Source organism: Rhinoderma darwinii, chromosome 11, assembly GCF_050947455.1.
Source record: "Rhinoderma darwinii isolate aRhiDar2 chromosome 11, aRhiDar2.hap1, whole genome shotgun sequence".
In the NCBI taxonomy this organism is placed as follows: domain Eukaryota; kingdom Metazoa; phylum Chordata; class Amphibia; order Anura; family Rhinodermatidae; genus Rhinoderma; species Rhinoderma darwinii.
In genome coordinates, this window is record NC_134697.1 from 76,355,778 (window position 1) to 76,382,847 (window position 27,070).

The following is a 27,070-nucleotide window of genomic DNA, read 5'->3' on the forward strand; positions in this document are numbered from 1 at the left end:
GTGATGTATATTCATTATCAGGACACTGTAGTAATGTTAGTGTCTGTGTATGTGGCTGCACATAGCGATATAACTATATCGCTAGTGCAGTGTAAATGAATGGAGAGAGGTTTATGATACTGATTGGTCACTGATTGGTCAGCGTCATACACTCCTCTGTACAACACCCAGTTGGTCTAAAGTAAAACACGCCCAGTTGGGCATTAAGAAACTAATTAACATAAAGCAAAAAATCGCTCATAAAGTGGTTAAAAATAGATCGTTTTTCGAAATAAAAAGCATTACTGTCACCTACATTATAGCACCGATCTCCTTATATAGGAGACAGGGCACTTATAATGTGGTGACAGAGCCTCTTTAAGGGGATTTTACAAAACCTTATTAACACACAGCTAAATTAGTTCATGCAAAATTTTATCTACAACAGGCTCTGTTCTGCCATGAATTTGTTTTAGATTTTGCTGTGATACCACTAGTTAAAGGGAATGTGTCGCTAGAATTTTTTTATTTTTTATTTTAGTTAAACTGTTAGTATATAAATGATTACACATTGTTCTAATTTTTTTTTTTTTTTTCACGAGTCAGGAAATATTATAAATTAGATTCTAATTTATAACATTTCCATGTGCTGGTCACTAGAGGGAGCAATTCCCAAAATTGCAGCATTGGCATGTGGTAAAGCAACCACATTGCTTTATGCTGCAAAATTTGAGAAGACACACTCGCTCTAGTGAGCTCTCAGAATCCCCCCTCCTTTATCCTGGCTAGTGCCAGGAGAAAGGAGGGGATTGAATGTTCAAACCTCCTACACCGTGTGCCGCCATTTTTTGAGCGAATGCACAGTGTAGGAGGATTAGATACAGTGGTAGACAGTATAACACAAACATAACTTACCTGCTCCTGCCGCCACCGCTGCCTCCGCTCCCAGTCCTTGCTTCTGAACATATGGGCGGAAGCCGCGACTGGAAGTACTAATCTTACTGTCCGGCTGCGGCTTCCGGTCCACATGAAAATGGCGCCGGATGTCGCTCTGCCGAAGACCTTCCTTTTGGACTGTGTGGGAGCGGCGCATGCGCCGTTCCCACACAGACGGAGTACGCTATAGTGAATGGAACAGCTCCCGTTCGCATTCACTATGGGGATGTATGTGCCGTATTCCATCTCTGTATGTGTCGTTAATCGACACATACAGAGATGAAAAAAAAAAATGGCAGCCCCCATAGAGAAGTAAAAGAAAGAAAAAAGAAAAACACAAAAACACAAATAAATAACATTTATTTTAATAACATACTAAAAGCAATAACGTAAAAAAAAATTCTGTGACACCCGTCCTTTAAGCATTGTTTTTAGGGTAGACCAGCGGGCAGCACACAATACAGCCTGTATTACAGCTTCGCGTGCAACAACGCAAAGTAAATCTCAGGTGTGAATTGTGAAATTCCTATTTAATAACATATTACTGCTGCTGCTGCGATAAATTACAAACACCACGTGTAAAATATACGCTCCCCAGCGTTATATACGTTTTCAGGTAAAATAGTCCTCACGTAGCTTGATACTAGGTCTGATAGACGACGCAGGGACGTTTATTTACTACAACTCATAGCACACAGCAGACTTTGTACAGACTCCACTACAAAACGCGCACGCCGCAAAACCTTCTCATATCACTACGCGATCACCATAAAGAGGCGCTGGTTGAACCTGATTGGACTCAACGCTCTAGACCTTCACCTGTATTGGCTGCGAACATGCGATGGCCGAGCACGTGACTACGGAGCGTTCCCGTACGGCGCGTACCAGGTTGTCACTTGGTCACAGGCATCATGGCATCGGCGGGCACTGCTTCCTACTTTCAGAGAGCTGGCATCCTGTGGATGGTTGTCATCACCCTGTCCATGGGCTTCTTCACAGTAAGGGGACGGGATGAGAGCACCGGCAGCAATATACGTGTCCTGCAGACTACAGGGGATGTTCTAGATTACCCGGAGCGTATGCGGTCCTAAACTTTTGCTAACCTAGTCCCGTAATCGTTCCATCTGAGACGATCAGAAACGATTCATTGAAATTCTTTGATTCATTAGGGAGATGTATCAGATATGTATATGCAAGAAACAGAACATGATCTGTCACTCTTAAGATGCAGTTGTTCCATTCGTTTTAATACTTCCTATGAGAAATAAGTTATAAAGTTGCAGAATCGCAGGTCACATGCACATTTTTCCTCATCATGAATAATAGACATCGGATAGAACAGCGTTCACACATCTTTGAGTCTCGTGCAGTTTTTTTTATTATTGGCGTGTAACCATATCCTTATTTATTGCACGAGACAGAGCGTTAAACTTTTTTGTATCAAATATTCTACCCGCGATTTATATATGTGATGTTCCAATATGTGACTTATACGTTGTTATTGCTTCCCTCTACAGTGGACGGTTTTCTGGCCCGCACAAGTCCCATATGAGCAGCTGGGACCCCTGGGATCCTTGGCACAGTACATGGTTAATAATCACTACAATGCTTTGTATTATGGGTATGTATTGCTGAAAGCTGCGGTCTGTAGCATGTCGCTTTCCAACTGCTGCCAAACCAACTCTCATCGTACCCTGACCGCTAATGGTCTTCCAGGCAGGATGGGAATTGTAGTCTTGAAAAAACCGGAGAGCACTGGCTTAAAGAAAAACGTTTTGCTAATATTTTTTTTGGTATAGTAGACTTATCTGCCCCATACAAAGAGTTGTGTCCTAAATATTCCTGCTCAGATCAGTCCAGTATTCGTGTTGGGGAAAGTGGGATAAGCGGCTGATCAAACGTTTCTGCCGCCTCTTATCTGCTGTAAAAGAAAAAAATCAGAGGAGTTTAAACTCCAATCCTGTGTGACCTTTGTTTCTATCGCGGGGCAGATGTCGGGGGCATTGTCGCCCATGCAGTAGATTGTTTGCTTTGCACATTAGGCAATCGCCAGCTTCAGGATTGTAGGCCGGTTTACCCAGTGCGGTGACGTCAGCGCCTCCTGTCCTGGGAGTCACATACAAAATGACCTTATAATGAGGTCAGATGGATATTTATCAGAAGTACAATCAGATAAAAAAAAAAAACAGGCTCTAGCCAGAAACCTGTCAGCGATACAACCTCCCGAAGGCTTCCTTAGGCTGGATTCACACACAGCATTTTGTTACGTTTTTGTTTGTTTTTCGTGACATTTTTAATGGCTAATTTTGCAGTGTTTTTTCATGCCGTTTTTAAGTTCAGCCAGATGTTCCATTAAAGTCTAAAGTTAAATATCAAATGCACCACACACAACTGCGTTTTTGCTTGTGGTGTTTTGGAGGCAATTTTGTGGTCAGTGGCGTCTTTTCGGAACGCAGCATAATCTGGCTATGGCGTTTTTCCCATGGTCTTCTCTGTACGCCAGAAAAAAAGCATGTAGAATATGACCCCAAATGAAAAATGCCTCCTAAAACGCCTTAAAGAGGTTCTGTCACCAGATTATAAATTCCCTATCTCCTACATAATGTGATCGGCGCTATAATGTAGATAACAGCAGTGGTTTTTATTTTGAAAAACTATCATTTTTGACCAAGTTATGAGCGATTTTAACTTTAATCTAATGACTTTCTTAATAGACAACTGGGCGTTTTTTAACTTTTGACCAAGTGGGTGTTGTAAAGAGTGTGTGACGCTGACTAATCAGTGACCAATCCGCGTCATACACTTCTCTCCATTCATGTCCATCTGTATTCACAGCACAGAGTGATCTCGCAAGATCACGCTGTGCTGTCACATACTCCCACAGTAACTTTACTGAAGTGTCTTGAGAGTGAATAGACATCACCTCCAACCAGGATGCGATGTCTATTCACACTCCCGACACTTCGGTAAAGTTTCTGTGGGACTTAATCACACAGCACAACGTGATCTCGCGAGATCACGCTGTGCTGTGTGAGTAAGTCCCAAGTGACGGGAGTGTGAATAGACATCGCATCCTGGCTGGAGGTGATGTCTATTCACTCAAGACACTTCAGTAAAATTTATTTGGGCGTATGTGACAGCACAGCGTGATCTCGCTGTGCTGAGTACAGATAGACATGAATGGAGAGAAGTGTATGTCACTGATTGGTCAGCGTCATACACTCCTCTTTACAACGCCCACTTGGTCAAAAGTTAAAAAACGCCCAGTTGGGCATTAAGAAACGAATCAGCATAAATCTAAAATTGCTCATAACTTACTCAAAAATGTTTAGTTTTTCAAAATAAAAACCACGTTACAGCGCCGATCAGATTATGTAGGAGACAGGGCACTTATAATCTGGTGACAGAGCCCTATTAAGGCCAGGATCACACATGTCGTTTTGATGGGTTTATTTGTGGCAGTTTTTAGTGCAGTGTTTTTTTGTTTTTTTTTTGTTTTTTTTTTTATCCAAAGCCAGAAGTGGATCTAAAAGGAAGGAAAGACTGCTGCTGGGTTTTTTTTTTTCTCGTGTCCACTCCTGTCTTCAACTAAAAAAAACTGCATCATAATGCGTGTTTGATCCTGGCCTAAAAAAATGCATGTTGACTTTTAAAACTGCTAGCGTTTTTAGAAGTTTTTCATGATTTAGTTTAAAATGCCAGAAAAATTGTGTGTGAAGGAGACCTTATGGTAAAATACTTCTTCTGCAGGGATAACAACAGAGCAGTTTTTCTCCCTAGGCCACCTGTGTCGTCTTTGCTCAAAGGGAGTATTGTTTGCTCAAAGGGAAAAACCGCAAGGCCATTATCATTGATTGTTAATGGTTGGTCAATTTTGCAGCTAAAACTACAGAATTATCTGCAATTGTGCGGCCGTTAACTATCAATTTGTAACCATTCCAATCGCAAGTGGGTGTGGCTTTTGGCTGTATGTGGCAGCCGCAACGTGTGTCCTCGCCCTTAAAATCCACACAAAAAAGTTAAGCATTTTTGGAAACTTTTTGTTTTTGTACAAATTAAATGTATTTTTCTTCATTCCTATATATAGCTTAAGTAAAGTAAAAAAAATAGTGGAGTACGTTGTTAGCCAGAAACCATTATGCGATGTTAAATACTTTTGTGTAAAAAAAAAAAAGACATGTATTATAGGTATGATACCAGAAAATTTGGCTAACCAGAAAAATGATGTTTGCAAGTTTTCAGAGCACACAGGCTACTTCAGGCAAGTTTACAAATGAATGACTAAGAAAGGAGCACCACATTTAGGGCTTGTCCACACGTAGCGGAATTGCTGCGTATTTTCCGTCCAGAATTGCAGACAGAAAATACGCAGCAGAATAAACTAGCAGCCAAGTGGGTGAGGCAAATCTCATCCACACGTTGCGTGAAATGTAGAAGAAAACAAAACTAGATGAGGCGCTCCCGTGCTGGTATAAATACGTAGTCAGTTATCAGAAAACAGCCGTTTTATTCGTTGTGTCTGAAGTACACTATGCAACGCGTTTCGACCCCCGCATCGGGGTCTTTGTCAGGCACATAAAATAGTCTGAGAAAACAACTCTATAAATACTTTCTCTAAAACTAATTAACATCCAGTTCAAATGTGAAAGGTAACATTTCATTGTGCGCGTGTTTTCTTTAAAAAATTCTGTCAATGTTATTCTAACTTATTTTATTTATGAACTAGTTTCATATAAGAGCTTTTTGGACTACATTCATTTTATTTTATTTCTATTTGTTCTTTATTGATATGTGTTAAAAAAAAAATGTATGTTCAAATGACAGCGTAATAACAACCAATGAGAGGACAGTCAAAAGATGAGAACCAATCAGGAGCGTGGGAAAGTAAACAATGATGACGTAGGCGTGGGAAAATAAAATGTAAATAAACAAAATAGTCAAACGGAAACCTCGTAACTAACAGTTTTAGAACACACTTTTTTAACACATCAATAGAGAACAAATAGAAATAAAATGAACGTAGTCCAAAAACCTTTTATGTGGAACTAGTTAATAAATAATATAAGTTAGAATAACATTAATGGAATTTTTTTTAAAGAAAACACGCGCACAATGAACGTTTACATTTGAACTGGATGTTGATTAGTTTGAGAGAATGTATTTATAGAGTTGGGTTCTCAGACTCTTTAAAGAGTCTCTGTCACCACATTATAAGTGCCCTATCTTGTACATGATGTGATCGGCGCGGTAATGTAGATTACAGCAGTATTTTTAATTTAGAAAAACGATCATTTTTGACGGAGTTATGACCTATATTAGCTTTATGCTAATGAGTTTCTCAATCAACAACTGGGCGTGTTTTACTATATAAGTGGGCGATGTACAGAGGAGTGTATGACGCTGACCAATCAGTGACCAATCAGCGTAATACACGTCTCCCCATTCATTTACACTGCATATAGTGATCCTGCGTTGTTCACTATGTGCAGTCACATACACACACATTAACGTTACTGAAACGTCTTGAGAGTTAATAGACATCACCTCCAGCCAGGACGAGACGTCTATTCATTACTTCGGTAACGTTTGTGTGGAACTTCCAGCACAACAAGCTTGATCTCGCAAGATCACGCTGTAAATCACGCTTGCTGTCATTAACCCCCACACTTACGTTACCGAAGTGTCGGCAGTGATGAATAGACATCCCGTCCTGGCTGGACGCGATGTCTTTTAACTCTCAAGACACTTTAGCAACGTTAATGCGTGAGTATGTGACTGCACACATTGTGAACAACACAGGATCACTATGTGCAGTAGGGATGTCACGATACCAGAATTTGGACTTCGATACCGATACTTCGTTTAGTATTGCGATTTCGATACTTTGCCAACCGTAATAAAAAAAAAAAAGTTCTTCAATTTTCTGATGTGAGGCGCGAGGTGTGATGATGAATTTAACCTCCATGTGCCTCACATTAATAGTAATTAACCCCATCATGTTATAATGGGTTAATGTGTGCGGTACATGATGGGGTTAATTACTATTAATGTGAGGCACATGGAGGTTAAATTCATCACACCTTGTGCCCCACAATAAGCGATAGAAAGCCGTTTTTATTTTATTTTTTTACAGCTTACACATCATAAATGACGCAAAAAAATTGTTGTGCAGGTTATTACGGAAGCGCAAATACTGAATGTGTGTATATTTTATGTATTGAGACTTATTTTAATGTTTATTGTAAAAAAGGTGCATGTGTATTTTTTTTATTTTAACATTACTTTATGTTTTTACTTTATTTTTAAACTGTAATGTCTTGGCATATATCTATATGCTGATAGTAATGTCCTGGTATATATCTATATTACAGTACATTAGCCTGTGTACGGATAGTACACAAGCAGTTGTTAGGACATACCCAAGTATGCCCTAACAACAGGAAATATGATAAGACAGCCCTGGGGTCCTTCAATGGACCCTGGGCTGTCTGCCCATATATTGTATGTCCGTCAATCGCAGGGATTCCTGTGACGTGATCCAGGGGCATCCCCTCTTCTCATTTTCCCCTGAATGCTGCAGTCAGCTGTGATCGCAGCATTCAGGGGAATAGCGGCGGAGATGAGAGGTTGCTCTGATCTCCGCCGTTATAGAGCGGGGCTGCGGCTGTGTATTGCAGTCATTGCCCCGCTCCTGACAGGAAGTGCGTGCGCGGTCAGCACAAGGAGATGTGTCCGGCGCTGCACTAATGAGCGGCTGCTCAGGCACTGAAGACAGAACATGGGGGTGTTTTGCAGTGCACCCGCCATGTTTTGTCTTCAGTGCCGCCGCTCATTAGTGCAGTGCTGGCAGCATTACCTCATCCTGACCCCGCGCACTTGTTATCAGGACTCAGGAGCGCGGCAATGACTATCACACAGCCGCAGCCCCGCTCTCATACATTCATGTGTTACTATACTGAGCTGTGCGGCCGCACAGCTAAGTATCGAAATACATGAAATAACGGTATCGAACCGTTTGGGGATGCAGAGTATCGAAACAGTATCGAAGTTTCGATGCATCGTGCATCCCTAATGTAAAGAGTAAATTAATGAAGACGAGTGCATGATGCTTATTGGTCAGCGTCATGCACTCCTCTGTACAACACCCACTTGGTAAAAAGTAAAACACGCCCAGTTGTCTATTAAGGAACTCATTAGCATAAATATAAAATAGGTCATAACTCCGTCAAAAATTATAATTTTTCTAAATAAAAAAACACTTATCTACATTACAGCGCCGATCACATCATGTACAATATAGGCCACTTATAATGTGGTGACAGAGCCTGTTTAATGTGCCTGACGAAGACCCCAGGTCGAAACACTTTTCATAGTGTATTTTAGACAAATAGAGTAAAACTGTCAGTTTTCTGATTACTGACTACGTATTTATACCAGCACGTGAGCACCCCATGTAGGAGTTTTTTTCTTCTACATTTCCTGCATTTGTCGGTCGCTGGGAGGATCTCTATTAGAGAAACTGGACAGCCATAGTCTACTCCGGAGGCTAGAAAACAATGCTGATACATGGGTCTTGCAAGACACAACACGCTTTAAAGTTGAGTTGCGCTGATCATCCAGCACAACCATACTAGATGAGTCGATTCTGATTCACCACAACTTTATATCTGTATTATATCTCAAACGGTATCCCTTCAGAATAGCGCCGTATTCCTTTTATACTCTTCTATGTAGCATATCCAAACGCTGCGTAAAATTTCCGACCAGAAATTGACCTGCGGTGCACATTTTTCGTACAGTAGCATGTCTGTTCCTGCTGCGGAGAGTGGAATGAATCTCTGCTCGAATTACAGTCACCCAGCTCCCTGCACACACAGCCAGTAATAATCACACAGGGAGGATGGGGGTTATATACAGGAATGATGTGGGGGGTTATATTCAGGGATGATGGGGGTTATATTCACCAGACAAAAAATGGCAACAGCACACTGCGAACACCAATGCAGCCTAAACCACTAAATATAAATAAATATGCATTACTGCTAAATCTACTCCTAATAGCGAGGTTATATTCAGGGATGATAGGGTTATATACATAGATGGTGCAGATAATACACAGGGAAGATGGGGTTATATACAGGGATGATGAGGGTTATATACAGGAATGATGGGTGTTATAACTCCATCTCTGTAAGCAACCTGTATATAACACCCATCATCCCTGTATATTAGCCCCAACATCCTATACAGGGATGATGGGGGTTATATACAGGGATGATGGGGGTTATACACAGGAATGACGCGGCAGCCAGGCAGTGAGGCAACTCCAAGAGAGAAGAAGTGATGTCGGGGGATTCCACAGAGTTCCGGAGCAGAGCCTAATCTAGCACTCTGGGGAAGCCCCTGACATCACTGCCCTCCTATCTCGTCGTCCACACCCCTCCTTCTCTTTCAGAGTTCCCTCACTGCCTGCCTGCCGCGTCTCTACTTTCCTCTTCTCTCATTGTCCACGCTGCGGCCAGGCAGTGAGGGAACTCCGAGAGAAAAGAAGAAAGAGCGGGCGTGAACGACGAGATAGGAGGAGGGGCGTGAACGACGAGATAGGAGGAGGGGCGTGTACTTTGAGAGACGATGCTCCGTGTCTTTGCTCAGCCAGCACTTCCGGCTTGCAGATGTTTACAGGCAGTGGGAACAGAGGCGGAGCTCTGAAGAGATCATGAAAGATCCGCTCGGCTCACTGCCTGTGAAGGTAGTTGATGAGCCGCCGTGCCTCTTCTCAGCCGGAAGTGCTGGCTGAGCAAAGACATGGAGCGTCACAGAAAAATTAAACGTTTACTCTGGATGTGGACACTTGACCGCTAATTAGAAGTAACCGATATTTTTCCAATTTCAGCCCGCAAATTTTTTTTTTTCGTTTCCCAGTCCATTATATGGTACTTTAAGTGATGCCATTAGAAACTGCAACTCCTCTCTCAAAAAATAAGCCCTCACACCACTCTCTTGACATTAAAAAATAAAAAAGTTGGCTCTTGGAAGACTGGGAGTGAAAAGCAAAAATGGAAAAAAATAAAAGTCTCAATCCTTAACCCGTTGGCACATGATCAATAGAATACAGCCATTCGCGCATTCCACCGTGCATGTACGTGAAGGACATCGTATCGGCACCAGAGCTGTTCCCGCGTGATTGCCGGCTGTGACTGACAGTCGGGCTCCCGCTGCAATGGCTAGGATTGGAGAAACCTCCAATCCTGGCCGTTTAATACCTTTAATAGCGACCGCGACGTTTATGTTGTTTGACAGAGGGACGGAAGCATTACCATTGAAATCAACGCAAATGGAAAGCTATGGTTTCCGTTCACGGGTTCCCCTGAAGGAACACACTCACAGAACCCTGATGTGAACAGTCCCTTATTCTACCACACCAGTGTAAAATAATGGCTGCACGGGCGAGCCTTTGGCCTTCTGCTCCACGGAAGGTTTCTGTCCTCGCCTCAAGAGAAAGCGGAAATTCTCGTGCAGTTCCAAATAGGCTTGATCTTTGCCCTCTTGTAACAAGCTCCGATACGAACACAAGAATCCAAGATCTGAATGATAAACCTACAGTGCACAGTTCATACTCCATGTCCGACCTGAAGCGTTTATCTTCTAGAACAGGTTATAATCTTAGATGGTGCACAAGTATTCACGATGGTTATTGTTCCTGCGTTTAGAGGCACTTTATGCAGTTTTGCTGTTTAAACTGTTAATATTCTGCGATACTAACAATCTTATTGTTCCAGGTTTTGGTCAGCGTGGGCTGTGCACATTGCCGAGGCTTTATATAGTTTGCGACTCTGCAGGTCAGTAAATAACCGCGCAAATATAAGTGTGATTATCACTGTAATTGTTTCTAGATATGTTAATGAGGGATTCACGAATAAGAACAACTTTACACTAACGTTTCAGACATTAACTCTGGGGACAGGAGACAGGACTTCTCAAACCTGTGAGTCAACAAATGCTGTACGGTTTCTGCAGCACCTATTCCGCATCAGATGGGGCCATTTACCCCCCCCCCCCCCTTTAGGGAGTCCACACAAAGGGTCTTTGTTGTGTCTATATATTCGCTCTCGCTGCGATTTTCAGAAAATCATGTCAGATTGTTTCAACGAAATCGCGATAAGTGACATGCCCAGTTTACTGCAGGACCTTATTAAAAAGGTCATGTGAATCAGTGGAAAGTAATATAGACTGATTTAACTTAAAGGGGTTTTCCCATCAGGGACATTTATGACATATCCACAGGATATCTTCAAAAAAAATAGTAGGACAACAGCACACGTCTCCAAAATAGTGTATTTATTGTCAAGACATCCGCAAAAAACCGGCAACGTTTCGATCCATGGTGAGTGAAGGGTCTTTCTCAAGCCTAACATCATATCTAAAAATATCCCCTTAAATAGGCAGATGTAGATCATCATGTGATACATTTGAACCAGTGGTAGTCACAATCCACGTCTCACAGGTGATTTATACAGGTGTATGCTTAACATTGGTAACATTATTTCATATTAAAAAAACGTGTAAGAAAAATGATGTCAATTATATACATTCAATACGTCATTCTATATATATATATATATATATATATATATATATATATATATATATTATCTCTGTCATTGTTTGAGAGACCATTCACTCACCATGGGTCGAAACGTTGCCTGTTTTTAGCGGATGTCTTGACAATAAATACACTATTTTGGAGACGTGTGCTGTTGTCCTACTATTTTTCTGAAGATTGCATTATACCAGAGTGGGTTTGCCTGGCTTGACAGCGTGACACTGCTCCAGAGATCTGGACCTGTTCTGCTTTATTACCCTTGGTTTTGGATCAATATCCACAGGATATGTCCCTCTGGGACCCGCACCTAACTCTAGAATGGGGCCCCCTAAACCTCGTTCTACTGCTCTGAAGTGTGTGATTTTCGACCATGAAGGAGAAAACCGCTGAGCTACGCTTTTTCCATAACTCCCATAGTAGTGAATGGCCGTTACAGAAACAGCGTAGATGCGAGCTACGTTGTTTCCGTAGCCACCATTCAGTTATATGGGACTTACGAAAACCGCGTAGCTCAGCGAGTTACACTGTTTGAGTCTTCATGGTCGGGAATCACACGCATCAGCTGGAGCACAGAGCGGTAGAACGGGGTTTAGGGGGCGCCGTTCTAGAGCCAGGTTTGGGTCCCAGAGGTGGGGCCCACATTTATCTGACATTTATGACATATCTTGTGGATATGTCATAAATGTCCCTGATAGTAATACCCCTTTAAAGCCTGTACTTCCTCTTTACAAAGAAGTTCTGCAGTAGCTCATATTGGTTATTGTTGCAAATAATATAAACAGACACTAGTTTTTTGTGAGTCTGTATGTAATAGAAAAATTAAAATGCACCAATGTGATGCGCGCTCTGTACAATACGTTGACGATATTAAAAATACTCCTTTATTTTTAATACGTCACTTTAAAATTCTGCGACATATATGGCCTGCTTCCTTATGTTTTTATATGGCCGTTGAACTCCTCTAATACTTTATAATGCTCTTATAAAACACAATTTAGGGAACATTATTCTAGGTGGAGTTAGTCTTATGGTATGTAAAGGTAATTTAGATTTCTCTGTATTAGCTCTTCAACTTAAAATAATACGTTAAATTTAGTCCATGGAGCTATTCACATTCAATAAGGGAGAAACTACAGATAAAATACAATGAGACAATATGGAGCTTGCTTCTATAATAAATACACAATGGGGCAGATTTTTCAAAGAATAGGACATCAATGTTATATCCCGCAGAAATCCTTTAAAAAGTAAAGGCTCTTTTACACGGGCCAATTATCGGGCAAACGATCGTTCATCTACTTATCAGGCTCTTCTCCCCCTCTTCTGCTTCATGCACTGATCACTCGCTCAATTCAATGCTAAAATCCGAGATGCAGTGACAAAGACTGATTATTTAACTGAGAGATCAGGTTGCAGTTGCTGCCCATAGATGTCTATGGAGAGGGGAGGAGGAATAGAAGGGGGCAGAGAGAGACACGCGACACACAGAGACACTGCTGTTGATCTCACCCCGGTGCTGAATCCACAGTAAGGGAGAAAACAGCTCCTGCATTTCAGACGTAATTGCTCGTACTCGCGTTTTGCGAAGCGTCAATTACGGTCGTAATTTGGAGCTGTTCTTCATTGAAGTTAATGAAAAACGGCTCAAATTACGTCCCAAGAAGTGTCCTGCACTTCTTTGACGACGCTGTTATTTTACGCGCCATCTTTTGACAGCGACGCGTAAAATAACAGGACGTCGGCACAGAACATCGGCAAACCCATTGAAATTAATGGGCAGATGTTTGCCGACGTATTTGAGCCGTGTTTTCAGGCGTAATTCGAGGAGTAAAACGACTCGTTTACGCCTGAAAATAGGTCGTGGGAACCCAGTCTAAGGGTATGTTCACACGGCTTAGCAAAATACGTCTAAAAATACAGAGCTGTTTTCAGGCGAAAACAGCTCCTTTGTTTTCAGACTTTTTTTGTAACTACTCGCGTATTTCGCTGCGTATTTTACGGACGTTATTGGAGCTGTTTTTCAATGGAGTCAATCAAAAACGTCCCAAGAAGTGACATACACTTCTTTTTCGCGGGCGTCTTTTTACGCGATGGATTAAGATGACCATTGCTACTTACTTCTGTTACCAGAATAGAAATACCCCATTGGGATTGAAAGCACATTCTACTAGAGCAGTTTCCACCTCATGGGCTGAAGGGGCTTCCACTTCCATTGATCAGATTTGTCAGGCAGCTACTTTGGCTAACCCTTTAACCATTTTTTAAACCCTACAAATTAGATGTTTTGTCTGACAGGGACTTGTCTTTTGAGCGTAAAGTCCTTTCGGCAGTTGTCCCTCCCTAAAATTAAATCCTCTGTTATTCTTCCTATGAGTGCTGTTGTGGAGGTGCCAGCAAAAGATGAATATTACTCTTACTGGTAATTGGATTTTCCGTAGACCTCCACAACGGCACGGGATTTCCCCCATATTAGATTGTTGGTGTTTTTGGGTAGTGTTTTACCTAGATATTGAATTAGTGAAAGGAGGTACTTTGTTGTTACTGGATAAGGTATGGAGGAGGGGCCTTTTATCTCAGTGTCCATTGTTTCTGGTCCCTTGAGTGGCGGGGAATGCACCTACGTGTGCCATTGTGGAGGTCTACAGAAAATCCAATTACCGGTAAGAGTAATTTTAATCTTTTCCAGTGACAATAAATTTTCGGGGCGGGCATTGCATGAGCACTGAGGAATTTCATTAATACGAACAAAATGGGACTGGCAATGAGGTGTAAGCAAAGATTTAAATATGGCGGGCATTGAGGAGGCTGTGAACCAATAGGAAGCCTCAAACCCCGGTATACATCAGAATTCCCAGCACTTGAGGCTTCCTATCGGTCCACAACCTCCTCAATGTCCGCGCCGTTCATTCTCTGCTTATGCTTCAATGCCGGCACAATTTTCTTCAAGTTCATGGTATCCCTGAGTGCTCCTTCGTGCCCGCCCCGAAAAAAATATTGGGGCGAGCAGCGCACAAACATTGAGAAATAGCATGAACTTGAAGAAAATGATGCCGGCATTGAAGCATAAGCAAAGAATGAACGGCGCGGGCAACTGTAGTTAAACAGTTAGTATATAAATGATTTACACATTGTTCTAATTTTTTTAATTTTTTCACAAGTCAGGAAATATTATAAATTAGATTCTAATTTATAACATTTCCATGTGCTGGTCACTGGAGGGAGCAATTCCCAAAATTGCAGCATTGGCATGTGGTAAAGCAACCTCATTGCTTCATGCTGCAAAATTGTAGAAGACACACTCGCTCTAGTGTCCTCACACAATCCCCCCTCCTTTATCCTGGCTAGTGCCAGGAGAAAGGAGAGGATTGAATGTTCAAACCTCCTACACTGTCGCCATTTTTTGAGCGAATGCACAGTGTAGGAGGATTAGATACAGTGGTAATCAGACAGTATAACACAAACATAACTTACCTGCTCCTGTCGCTCGGCCGAAGACCTTCCATTTGGACTGTGTGGGAGCGGCGCATGCGCCGTTCCCACACAGACGGCGTACGCTATATTGAATGGAACGGCTCCCGTTTGCATTCACTATGGGGATGTATGTGCCGTATTCCATCTCTGTATGTGTTGTTAATCGACACATACAGAGATGAAAAAAAAAATAGCAGCCCCCATAGAGAAGTAAAAGTTAGAAAAAAGTACAACACAAAAACACAAATAAATAAAATTTATTTTAATAACATACTAAAAGCAAAAACATAAAAAAAATTATTTCGTGACACCTTCCCTTTAAGGGGGCTAAACTGGAAAACAGCACTGTAGTTACCCACCGTGTACACAAGATGGCAGTATATACCACTTAGAGATTTCATGAAAGCTGGAGGACCTATCGGTTCAGAGAGAGACCCAAGCGGTGACGATAGACTAAATTATGAGAATTATTTGAAATACATATCATTGGTAGAACAGCAGATTTACCTCCGTATTACAGGACACACGGTTTTCATTTCAGCAGAGAGGTCCAAATCTGATGAGATGTTCTTTTTTTCTGGGAGGTACCAAATGTGAGAGGAGGAGCTGATTCTATACATCATCTGAATAGCAAAGTGGAGCCTAGTGCTCGGATCAGGTCAGGAGTAGGGGTGAGCGAAACAATTAGTTTCACCATTTCTGTCACTTCTCCTTACTGTGAATCGTCAAACACTTGCAGCAATTCTGGTGTTTTTCTGTTGTATTTTTTTTTGTTTTTTTCAGTGTTTACCATGGGGGTTGAATAAAATCATATTCGTATAGTTTGGACTTTTATGGACGCAGCGATACCATTTTATTTATTTTTTTTGTTTTTTTAATTTGTAAATTATTTCTTTACTTTAGGGGGAAATGAGAAAAGGGATTTTTGTTTAAACTTTTTTTAATATATATATTTTTTGTACATTAACAAGAACTTTATTTGACTATTTTCACTTTTTTTTTTTTATTGGTCCCTGTAGGGGACTTGAACAAGCGATCATTGGATCACTTGCACAATATGATGCATTACTTATGTATTAAAGAATATTGTGCTTTATACCGGGCAGCGCTTAATATGAGCACAAAGATGGCAGACCTAGGGATTCCTCTTTCTAACGGCTTAGATGCCGTAGTCGCTATTAAGTGGTTAAATGGCCAGGATGAGAGTTACCTCTGAACCTGGCCGTTGCAGTGAGGCGACGGCTGTAACATACATGTCGCCAAGGGGTTAATATGCTTTGTTTAGTTTTTTTTGTTGTGGCCTCCTGCATTATGGGACATTTAAACATTAAATTCAAAATTAGGATAAAGATTAAGATAAAATAAGATCCATCGGCAACAATTAAACCTGCTTGTTGGTGGTTTCCAGCTTAGCAACAGGAGACGTTTCTACACTGCACAGATATTGTGTGTGTATATATATATATATATATATAGACATATACAGATAAAATCTAGTGAAAACAAACAATATTTATTATGGTGTTTTTGTTTTTTTTAACACTTGGTGACTATATTATCAATGTTAATCAAAGGAGGAACTTCACTATAAATTTCCTTTTTTATATATCTTTCCAGCACCAAAGGGATCACTAACTCGGGAGCCAGAATGCAGTGGGTTATACAAACCTTCCTTTTCGGAATTGCTTCTCTCTCTCTGCTCCTTGTGTACAAGCCAGGAAAGAAACGAAGATAAACCAGGAGAAAAAGTCTGAACTGTGGACCGAGGCCAATGGGCTTTCTGGGTTATTACATAGTTAACCCTTTATGGCTATGTTCAGACCTGGCCGAGTTTTTCTAACGCAAATTTCGCTGAAAATCGACATGTGTTACATCTGCAGATTTCACCCTATGCATTAAATATTATGAAATACGCTATGCAACTTTTCTGCCTTTCCGCAACATGAAACTCACATAATGCTCGTATTTCCGCGTGGAAGTTTTCAGCTACGCGTGGATGGAGTTTTGAAAACCCCATCCACATGTATTGTAAGATAAATTGCCGCGGATTTAGCACCGCAAATCCGCAGTAATGCCGAAATGTCTACCTTATTAGTTCCAGGGACCGATCCTGATCTACTTGATCCTTCCTGAAGATACAGACACATTATAAGAACTCTAAGGCTGTGCTGTTACTATGTGGAGTGAACTGCAATGGTCTTACTAGGGAAGCGGAAGGCATCCGTTAATAGCATTTCATGTGTAGGAGCTGATTCCGGATTCCAGGCAATAAACTATGATTTTTGTGGTTTCACAAATGTAAAAGTTCTTGTCTGTTTTGTTTTTATATTGCGGTTAGTGAGATGAGGAGATATTTAACCGGTGAATTTCTTCTTCTGCATCTGATAATACAGAAAAGAACCAAAAGTGACTCGCACATGGCAGATTTGGTCAGTATTTTGCATTCATATTTTGAAGCTGTAAACAGCATCGCAAATATAATAAAACGACTTACCCGTTGCACCCACTCCTGATTTTGGCTTTAAAATACTGAAAGAATCTGCAATGTGTGAATGAGGCCTAAGGAAACAATTATAAATGAAAACCTCACAACGACGCCTTCTTAGTATATTTACTGGCCTGAACCTCAATGTCATTGATGCCCGTTTGGGAGGCTGCGTGTGTGTGTAGGGCATGCTGCTCAGCAGGACCTCAAAACTGCTCAATTAATTCCCTTTTAATCACCGGTAACGAGCTTGTCTTTCCTCTGCAAACTTAACCACGAGGGTGAGCTTAGCCTCCATGTGGTCTTAATATATCAAGCTTAAAGGGGTTTTCCAGCCAATAAAAATGTATGGCCTTTCCTCAGGATAGGCCATCAATAGCTGATGGGTCAGGGTCCGACTCCCAGTACCTCCGCCGATCAGCTGTTTTGAAGGGGCCGCAGCGCTCGTACGAACGCCACTTCCCCTTCATTTCTCCTTGCTCACTATGGATCTTCGACACACATTTAGCGGCGATTCACAGGTATTGCAGGCTATTCTCCCATTCACTTCAATGGGAGAAAAGGCTGCAATACCTGTGAATCGCCGCTAAATGTGTGTCGAAGATTCATAGTGAGCAAGAAGAAATGAAGGGGAAGTGGCGTTCGTACGAGCGCTGCGGCCCCTTCAAAACAGCTGGTCGGCAGGGGTCCATTTAAATTCCCATTTTTCCCAAAGTTTCATTTACCAGTTCTAGATCTGCCTGGGAACCTGTACAGGATATACCCATCCACTTCTGCAGTTTACTGGCACACTCAGGGCTTGGGCAGTGGTTGTTCTGACCCACCCAGGACTGGAGCAGGTTGCAGAAGCGGCCTGCAAGAATTCTTTCGGGGATCTCAAGATTGGCACGGAACAGGTGGGTGAAACTTTAGGGGTTGGGTGCTTTTTCAGGTTTTACACATTAAGCATTGTACTTTAAAGAGGCTCTGTCACCACATTATAAGGGCCCGATTTCCTACATAACGAGATCGGCGCTATAATGTAGGTGACAGTAATGCTATTTATGTAAAAAAAACGATCTATTTTTACCACTTTATTAGCGATTTTAGCTTTATGCTAATGAGTTTCTTAATGCCCAAGTGGGTGTATTTTTACTTTCGACCAAGTGGGCGTTGTACAGAGGAGTGTATGATGCTGACCAATCAGCATCATGCACTCCTCCATTCATTTACACAGCAGCATCGCGTTCTTACTAGAACACTATGTGCTGCCACATACACAGACATTAACGTTAATCAAGTGTCCTGATAATGAATATACATGACCGCCAGCCAGGATGGGATGTGTATTCAGAATCCTGACACTTCTGAATCTTTTCTGTGAGATTTCCAGCAAGGGAAATGAAATCTCGTTTACATCGTAATCTCGCGAGATTACTCGTGGCTTGCTGGAATCTCACAGAAAAGATTCAGAAGTATCAGGATTCTGAATACACATGACGTCCAGGCTGGAGATAATGTATATTCATTATCAGGACACTTGATTAATGTCTGTGTATGTGGCTGCACATCGTGTTCTAGTAAGAACGCAATGCTGCTGTGTAAATGAATGGAGAGGAGTGCATGACGCTTATTGGTCAGCGTCCTGCACTCCTCCGTACAACACTCACTTGGTCGAAAATAACACGCCCACTTGGGCATTAAGAAACTCATTAGCATAAAGCTAAAAATCGCTCATAAAGTGGTTTAAAATAGATCGTTTTTCTAAATAAAAAGCATTACTGTCACCCACATTATAGAGCTGATCTCCTTATATAGGAGATAGGGCACTTATAATTTGGTGACAGAGCCTCTTTAAGATGACCTGTCACTTCTGACGTGTTTTTGTTTTTTTTTAAGTCTATAATGTGCTGTTGTATTATTCCTCCCAGAAACGTATGAATAAATTGATAACTGGGTGTTACCAGTTGGGTGTGTCCCTGTACAGTATGACACTGTCCAATCAGTGCTGACCGAGCGAGAGTGTGTACAGACTAGTTGTTAATTTATTCATACATTTCTAGGAGGAATGAGGCTATGTTCACACGCTAAGCAAAAAAAACGTCTGAAAATATGGAGCGGTTTTCAAGGAAAACCGCTCCTGATTTTCAGCCATTGTTTTGGCAACTCGCGTTTTTCTATAGAGTCAATGAAAAACTGCTCCAAAAACAGCTCAAGAAGTGACATGCACTTCTTTGCGGGCGGTTTTAAAAACGGCCCATCGGAACAGAACGCCGGTTTTCCTATTGAAATCAATGGAGGCGTCCTGTTTCCGATTTTACGGCCCGAAAAAAGGTTGAAAATACCCAAAATAGCCGTGTGAACATACCCAAACAGGAACGGCACAATTCGGAGTTCTAGAAAAATATGTTCAGAACTGTTATTTCATGAGGAATACAAGTATTTACTCAAACAGCAATGTGAAGAGAGGTGACAGGTCTTCTGTAGCCCCTTCCCACAAAATGACGTGTCTGGTACGTCGGTATTGCAAGTAACTTAATGCAATCCGACGTACCAGGAACGTCCTGAAGAAGAAGCAAGCACAGCTCCTGTGCCCGCTTCATCTTCAGCTGGAGTCTGAAGTAATATACATCTAACATCCCACTGTAACGGCGGCAATCACAGTTAGGGTATGTTCACACGGCGGGGGTCCGTAACGGCTGAAATTACGGGGATGTTTCAGCCTGAAAACATCCCCGTAATTTCAGCCGTACCGGCATGTGCAGGCGCTTGAACGCCGCGTCAATTACGGCCGTAATTAGCGCTGCTATTCATTGGAGTCAATGAATAGCGGCTCCAATTACGGCCAAAGAAGTGACAGGTCACTTCTTCTACGCGGGCGTCTATTTACGCGCCGTCATTTGACAGCAGCGCGTAAATATACGCCTCGTGTGAACAGACAAACGTCTGCCCATTGCTTTCAATGGGCAGATGTTTGTCAGCGCTATTGAGGCGCTATTTTCAGACGTAATTCGGGGCAAAAACGCCCGAATTACGTCCGTAAATAGGCCGTGTGAACATACCCTCACAGCCGGTCGCCGCCGTTTAACCCCTTAAATTCAGCAATCAAATAGCGACTGCTGCATTTAAGTGGCTGACAAAGGGAGGGGGCTCCCTCTGTACCCCACCCCTATGAGCGATTGCGGGTGCCGATGGTTGCTGTGCCAAACATGAAGCCTAAGGGTATGTGCACACGAGAACTGGCTTTTACGTCTGAAAAGACAGACTGTTTTCAGGAGAAAACAGCTGCGTCGTTTTAGACGTAAAGGCTCCTCGCATTTTGCGAGGCGTCTTTGACGGCCGATCATTTGAGCTGTTCTTCATTGAATTCAATGAAGAACGGCTCAAATCACCTTTCAAAGAAGTGTCCTGCATATAATGTATATAAGTGTCCTGCACTTCTTTGACGAGGCAGTCATTTTACGCGTCGTCGTTTGACAGCTGTCAAACGACGACGCGTAAATGACAGGTCGTCGGCACAGTACGTCGGCAAACCCATTCAAATGAATGGGCAGATGTTTGCCGACGTATTGGAGCCGAATTTTCAGGCGTCTGAAAATAGGTCGTGTGAACCCAGCCTAAGGGGGGATTCACACGAGCGTGTATTCGGTCCGTGCGGGCCGCGTGGTTTTCACGCGGCACGCTTGGACCAATGCAAGTCTAAGGGGCAGTACAGACAGCGTTTGTCTGGTGCGCAAAAAGCGCGACAGGTTCAATAACTCTGCGTATTTCGCGCATCACGCACCCATTGAAGTCAATGGGTGCGTGAAAACCACGCAGGTTGCACGGAAGCACTTCCGTGCGAACCGACTGAAACAGCGCACCATCTGTCAAAAGGATGAATGTAAACCGAAAAGCACCACGTGCTTTTCTGTGTCCGAACATCCAAACGGAGTGTCTTTGCGATGAGCGAAGCCGGACAAGCGAACCGAACTTCACCGGGTTCGGCCGAACTCGTTTTGGCCGAACCCGGCAAAAAAAATTATCGGTACGCGACGTCAGGAGATGGTCACTGTCCATGGTGCTGAAAGAGTTAAACTGTTTCAGCACCATGGACAGTGACTTCCGATCCCAATATACATGAACCTGTAGAAAAAAAAACGAAGTTCTGACTTACCGATAACTCCCGGCGTCTTCCTCCAGTCTGACCTCCCGGGATGACAATTCAGTCCAAGTGACAGCTCCAGCCAATCACAGGCCAAGCACAGGCTGCAGCGGTCACATGGACTGGCGCGTCATCCAGGGAGGTGGGGCCCGATGTCGAGAGGCGCGTCACCAAGGACGCGTCACCAAGGCAACGGCCAGGAAGTTCTCGGTAAGTACGAACTTTTTCTTTTTTTTCAACAGGTTTTTCGATATTGTGTTCGGCATTCACTGTCGAGGGTGCTGAAAGAGTTAGCTCTTTCAGCACCTTGGACAGTGACGGGCGTCGACTAGCCTCATCTCTATGATGGCGGCTGTGCGAAAATCACGCAGCTGTGCATCATACACGGATGACACACGCAGCTGTGAAATGGTTTTTGCGCGCGCAAAACACCGCGTTGTTTGTGCGCGCAAAAACGCAACGTTCGTCTGTATCTGCCCTAAGTCTTAAGTAATAAAAACAATAATCACCCTGTTTCCCTGTCCTCTATAATTGGGAAACAATTACTACATAATAGGTATTGCCGCATTCTGAACAACCTGAACTATGAAAATATCATGTTATTTTTACCGCATGAACACCTTAAAAATATTTTTAAGAAATAAATGCGGTCATTGTTTGTTTACTAGTCATCAATATAATAAAAAGTCGCAAGTATCCAAACAAGCCCTCCCACATCGATATGAACTGAAAAATAAAAAAGTTGTGGCTGTCAGAACATGGCGGCACTAAAATATGATCTTTTTAGTTTGAAAGTAAAAGATAAATCGTGATAAAAAAAAAAATTGCAGGTACCCCAAAATGGAAATAAAATAAAAATTACAGCTCGTGCTACAAAAAAAAACACAACTCTGTCAACGGAAAAATAAAACGTTATGACTCTCAAAACGCAATGAGTCAAATTATGCTAAATGATGGCCCAGACAATTTTTTTTAGATCGAGTGGTTTTTCACTAAAAACCCCACAGGTGGACCCCGTAGATGCAGCAGAGATGAGGAAACTTTAGGGCCTCGTTCTGCTTACAGCTTATAAATCAAAGATTAAGCAATCTGGAGCGCACGTATTTTATATAATACCCAAAAATCCCAGCCTGTGCATAAAGGATTGTTTTAAGCGTACCACACAATCCATGGATTATTAATTTAATTATTAATTTACCCCATTATTACATCATCCTTTTATATCCTGATGCACTCCGCTTACATATACCCTGATGTACTCCGCCCAGCTTACATATACCCTGATGTACTCCGCCCAGCTTACATATACCCTGATGTACTCCGCCCAGCTTACATATACACTGATGTACTCCGTGCAGCTTACACATCCCCTTATGTACTCTGCGCAGCTTACACATACCCTGATGTACTCCGCACAGTTTACATATACCCTGATGTACTCCGCACAGCTTACATATACCCTGATGTACTCCGCTCAGCTTACATATACCCTGATGTACTCCGCTCAGCTTACATATACCCTGATGTACTCCGCTCAGCTTACATATACCCTGATGTACTCTGCGCAGCTTACACATACCCTGATGTACTCTGCGCAGCTTACACATACCCTGATGTACTCTGCGCAGCTTACACATACCCTGATGTACTCTGCGCAGCTTACACATACCCTGATGTACTCTGCGCAGCTTACACATACCCTGATGTACTCTGCGCAGCTTACACATACCCTGATGTACTCTGCGCAGCTTACACATACCCTGATGTACTCTGCGCAGCTTACACATACCCTGATGTACTCTGCGCAGCTTACATATACCCTGATGTACTCTGACCAGCTTACATATACCCTGATGTACTCTGCCCAGCTTACATATACCCTGATGTACTCCGCACAGATTACATATACCCTGATGCACTCCGCACAGATTACATATACCCTGATGCACTCCGCCCAGCTTACATATACCCTGATGTACTCGGCACAGCTTACATATACACTGATGTACTCCGCGCAGCTTACATATTCACTGATGTACTCCGCGCAGCTTACATATTCCCTGATGTACTCCTCACAGCTTACATATACCCTGATGTACTCCGCACAGATTACATATACTCTGATGCACTCCGCCCAGCTTACATATACCCTGATGTACTCCGCACAGATTACATATACCCTGATGCACTCCGCCCAGCTTACATATACCCTGATGCACTCCGCCCAGCTTACATATACCCTGATGTACTCCGCACATATTACATATACCCTGATATACTCCTCATAGATTACATATACCCTGATGTACTCCGCCCAGCTTACATATACCCTGATGTACTCCTCCCAGCTTACATATACCCTGATGTACTCCACACAGATTACATATACCCTGATGTACTCCGCACAGCTTACATATATCCTGATGTACTCGGCACAGCTTACATATACCCTGATGTACTCGGCACAGCTTACATATACTCTGATGTACTCCGCCCAGTTTACATATACCCTGATGTACTCCGCACATATTAGGGGAGATTCACACGAACGTTGCGTTTTTGCGCGCGCAAACAACGCAGCGTTTTGCGAGCGCAAAAACCATTTGACAGCTGCGTGTGTCATGCGTGTCTGATGCGCGGCTGCGTGATTTTCGCGCAGCCGGCATCATAGAGATGAGGCTTGTCAACGCCCGTCACTGTCCAAGGTGCTGAAAGAGCTAAATCTTTCAGCACCCTCGACAGTGAATGCCGAACACAACAGCGAAAAACCTGTAAAAAAAAAAGATAAAGTTCCTACTTACCGAGAACTTCCCGGCCGTTGCCTTGGTGACGCGTCCTTGGTGACGCGTCCTTGGTGACGCGCCTCTCTTGACATCGGGCCCCACCTCCCTGGATGACGCAGCAGTCCAAGTGACTGCTGCAGCCTGTGATTGGCTGCAGCCTGTGCTTGGCCTGTGATTGGCTGGAGCTGTCACTTGAACTGAAGTGTCATCCCGGGAGGTCGGACTGCAGGAAGGAGACAGGAGTAATCGGTAAGTTAGAACTTCGTTTTTTTTTTACAGGTTAATGTATTTTGGGATCGCAAGTCACTGTCCATGGTGCTGAAACAGTTTAACTCTTTCAGCACCATGGACAGTGACTATCTCCTGACGTCGCGTACCGATAATTTTTTTGCCGGGATCGGCCAAAACGAGTTTGGCCGAACCCGGTGAAGTTCGGTACGCTTGTCCGGCTTCGCTCATCGCAAAGACACTCCGTTTGGATGTTCGGAAACAGAAAAGCACGTGGTGCTTTTCGGTTTTCATTCATCCTTTTCACTGCTGTTGCGCGAATCACGCTCGTCCCACGGAAGTGCTTCCGTGTGGTGCGCGTGATTTTCACGCACCCATTGACTTCAATGGGTGCGTGATGCGCGAAATACGCAGAGTTATTGAACCTGTCGCGCTTTTTGCGCAGCAGACAAACGCTGCGCAAAAAGCACGGACTGTCTGTACTGCCCCATAGACTTGTATTGGTCCATGCGTGCCGCGTGAAAACCACGCGGCCCGCACGGACCGAATACACGCTCGTGTGAATCCCCCCTTACATATATCCTGATGTACTCCGCCCAGCTTACATATACCCTGATGTGCTCTGCACAGATTACATATACCCTGATGTACTCCGCCCAGTTTACATATACCCTGATGTACTCCGCACATATTACATATATCCTGATGTACTCCGCCCAGCTTACATATACCCTGATGTGCTCTGCACAGATTACATATACCCTGATGTACTCTGCACAGCTTACATATACCCTGATGTACTCCGCAAAGTTTACATATACCCTGATGTACTCTGCACAGCTTACATATACCCTGATGTACTCCGCACAGATTACATATACCCTGATGTACTCCGCCCAGCTTACATATACCCTGATGTACTCCGCACATATTACATATACCCTGATATACTCCTCACAGATTACATATACCCTGATGTACTCCGCCCAGCTTACATATACCCTGATGTACTCCTCCCAGCTTACATATACCCTGATGTACTCCACACAGATTACATATACCCTGATGTACTCCGCACAGCTTACATATATCCTGATGTACTCGGCACAGCTTACATATACCCTGATGTACTCGGCACAGCTTACATATACCCTGATGTACTCCGCCCAGTTTACATATACCCTGATGTACTCCGCACATATTACATATATCCTGATGTACTCCGCCCAGCTTACATATACCCTGATGTGCTCTGCACAGATTACATATACCCTGATGTACTCCGCAAAGTTTACATATACCCTGATGTACTCCGCCCAGTTTACATATACCCTGATGTACTCCGCACATATTACATATATCCTGATGTACTCCGCCCAGCTTACATATACCCTGATGTGCTCTGCACAGATTACATATACCCTGATGTACTCTGCACAGCTTACATATACCCTGATGTACTCCGCAAAGTTTACATATACCCTGATGTACTCTGCACAGCTTACATATACCCTGATGTACTCCGCACAGATTACATATACCCTGATGTACTCCGCCCAGCTTACATATACCCTGATGTACTCCGCACATATTACATATACCCTGATATACTCCTCACAGATTACATATACCCTGATGTACTCCGCCCAGCTTACATATACCCTGATGTACTCCTCCCAGCTTACATATACCCTGATGTACTCCACACAGATTACATATACCCTGATGTACTCTGCCCAGTTTACATATATCCTGATGTACTCGGCACAGCTTACATATACCCTGATGTACTCGGCACAGCTTACATATACCCTGATGTACTCCTCCCAGCTTACATATACCCTGATGTACTCCACACAGATTACATATACCCTGATGTACTCCGCACAGCTTACATATATCCTGATGTACTCGGCACAGCTTACATATACCCTGATGTACTCGGCACAGCTTACATATACCCTGATGTACTCCGCCCAGTTTACATATACCCTGATGTACTCCGCACATATTACATATATCCTGATGTACTCCGCCCAGCTTACATATACCCTGATGTGCTCTGCACAGATTACATATACCCTGATGTACTCCGCAAAGTTTACATATACCCTGATGTACTCCGCCCAGTTTACATATACCCTGATGTACTCCGCACATATTACATATATCCTGATGTACTCCGCCCAGCTTACATATACCCTGATGTGCTCTGCACAGATTACATATACCCTGATGTACTCTGCACAGCTTACATATACCCTGATGTACTCCGCAAAGTTTACATATACCCTGATGTACTCCGCCCAGCTTACATATACCCTGATGTACTCCGCACATATTACATATACCCTGATATACTCCTCACAGATTACATATACCCTGATGTACTCCGCCCAGCTTACATATACCCTGATGTACTCCTCCCAGCTTACATATACCCTGATGTACTCCACACAGAT

General features: G+C 42.9%; 1 protein-coding gene across 1 annotated transcript; it reads left to right on the top strand.

Moving 5' to 3' along the window:
* Positions 1-1,750: 1,750 nt before the first annotated feature.
* Positions 1,751-17,293, top strand: TMEM254 (transmembrane protein 254). Its single transcript, XM_075841765.1, has 4 exons — positions 1,751-1,913; positions 2,433-2,536; positions 10,695-10,754; positions 16,607-17,293. The coding sequence occupies exons 1-4, from the start codon at positions 1,827-1,829 to the stop codon at positions 16,722-16,724; spliced, it is 369 nt and encodes a 122-aa protein (XP_075697880.1). The 5' UTR covers positions 1,751-1,826; the 3' UTR covers positions 16,725-17,293.
* The last annotated feature ends 9,777 nt before the right edge of the window (positions 17,294-27,070 follow it).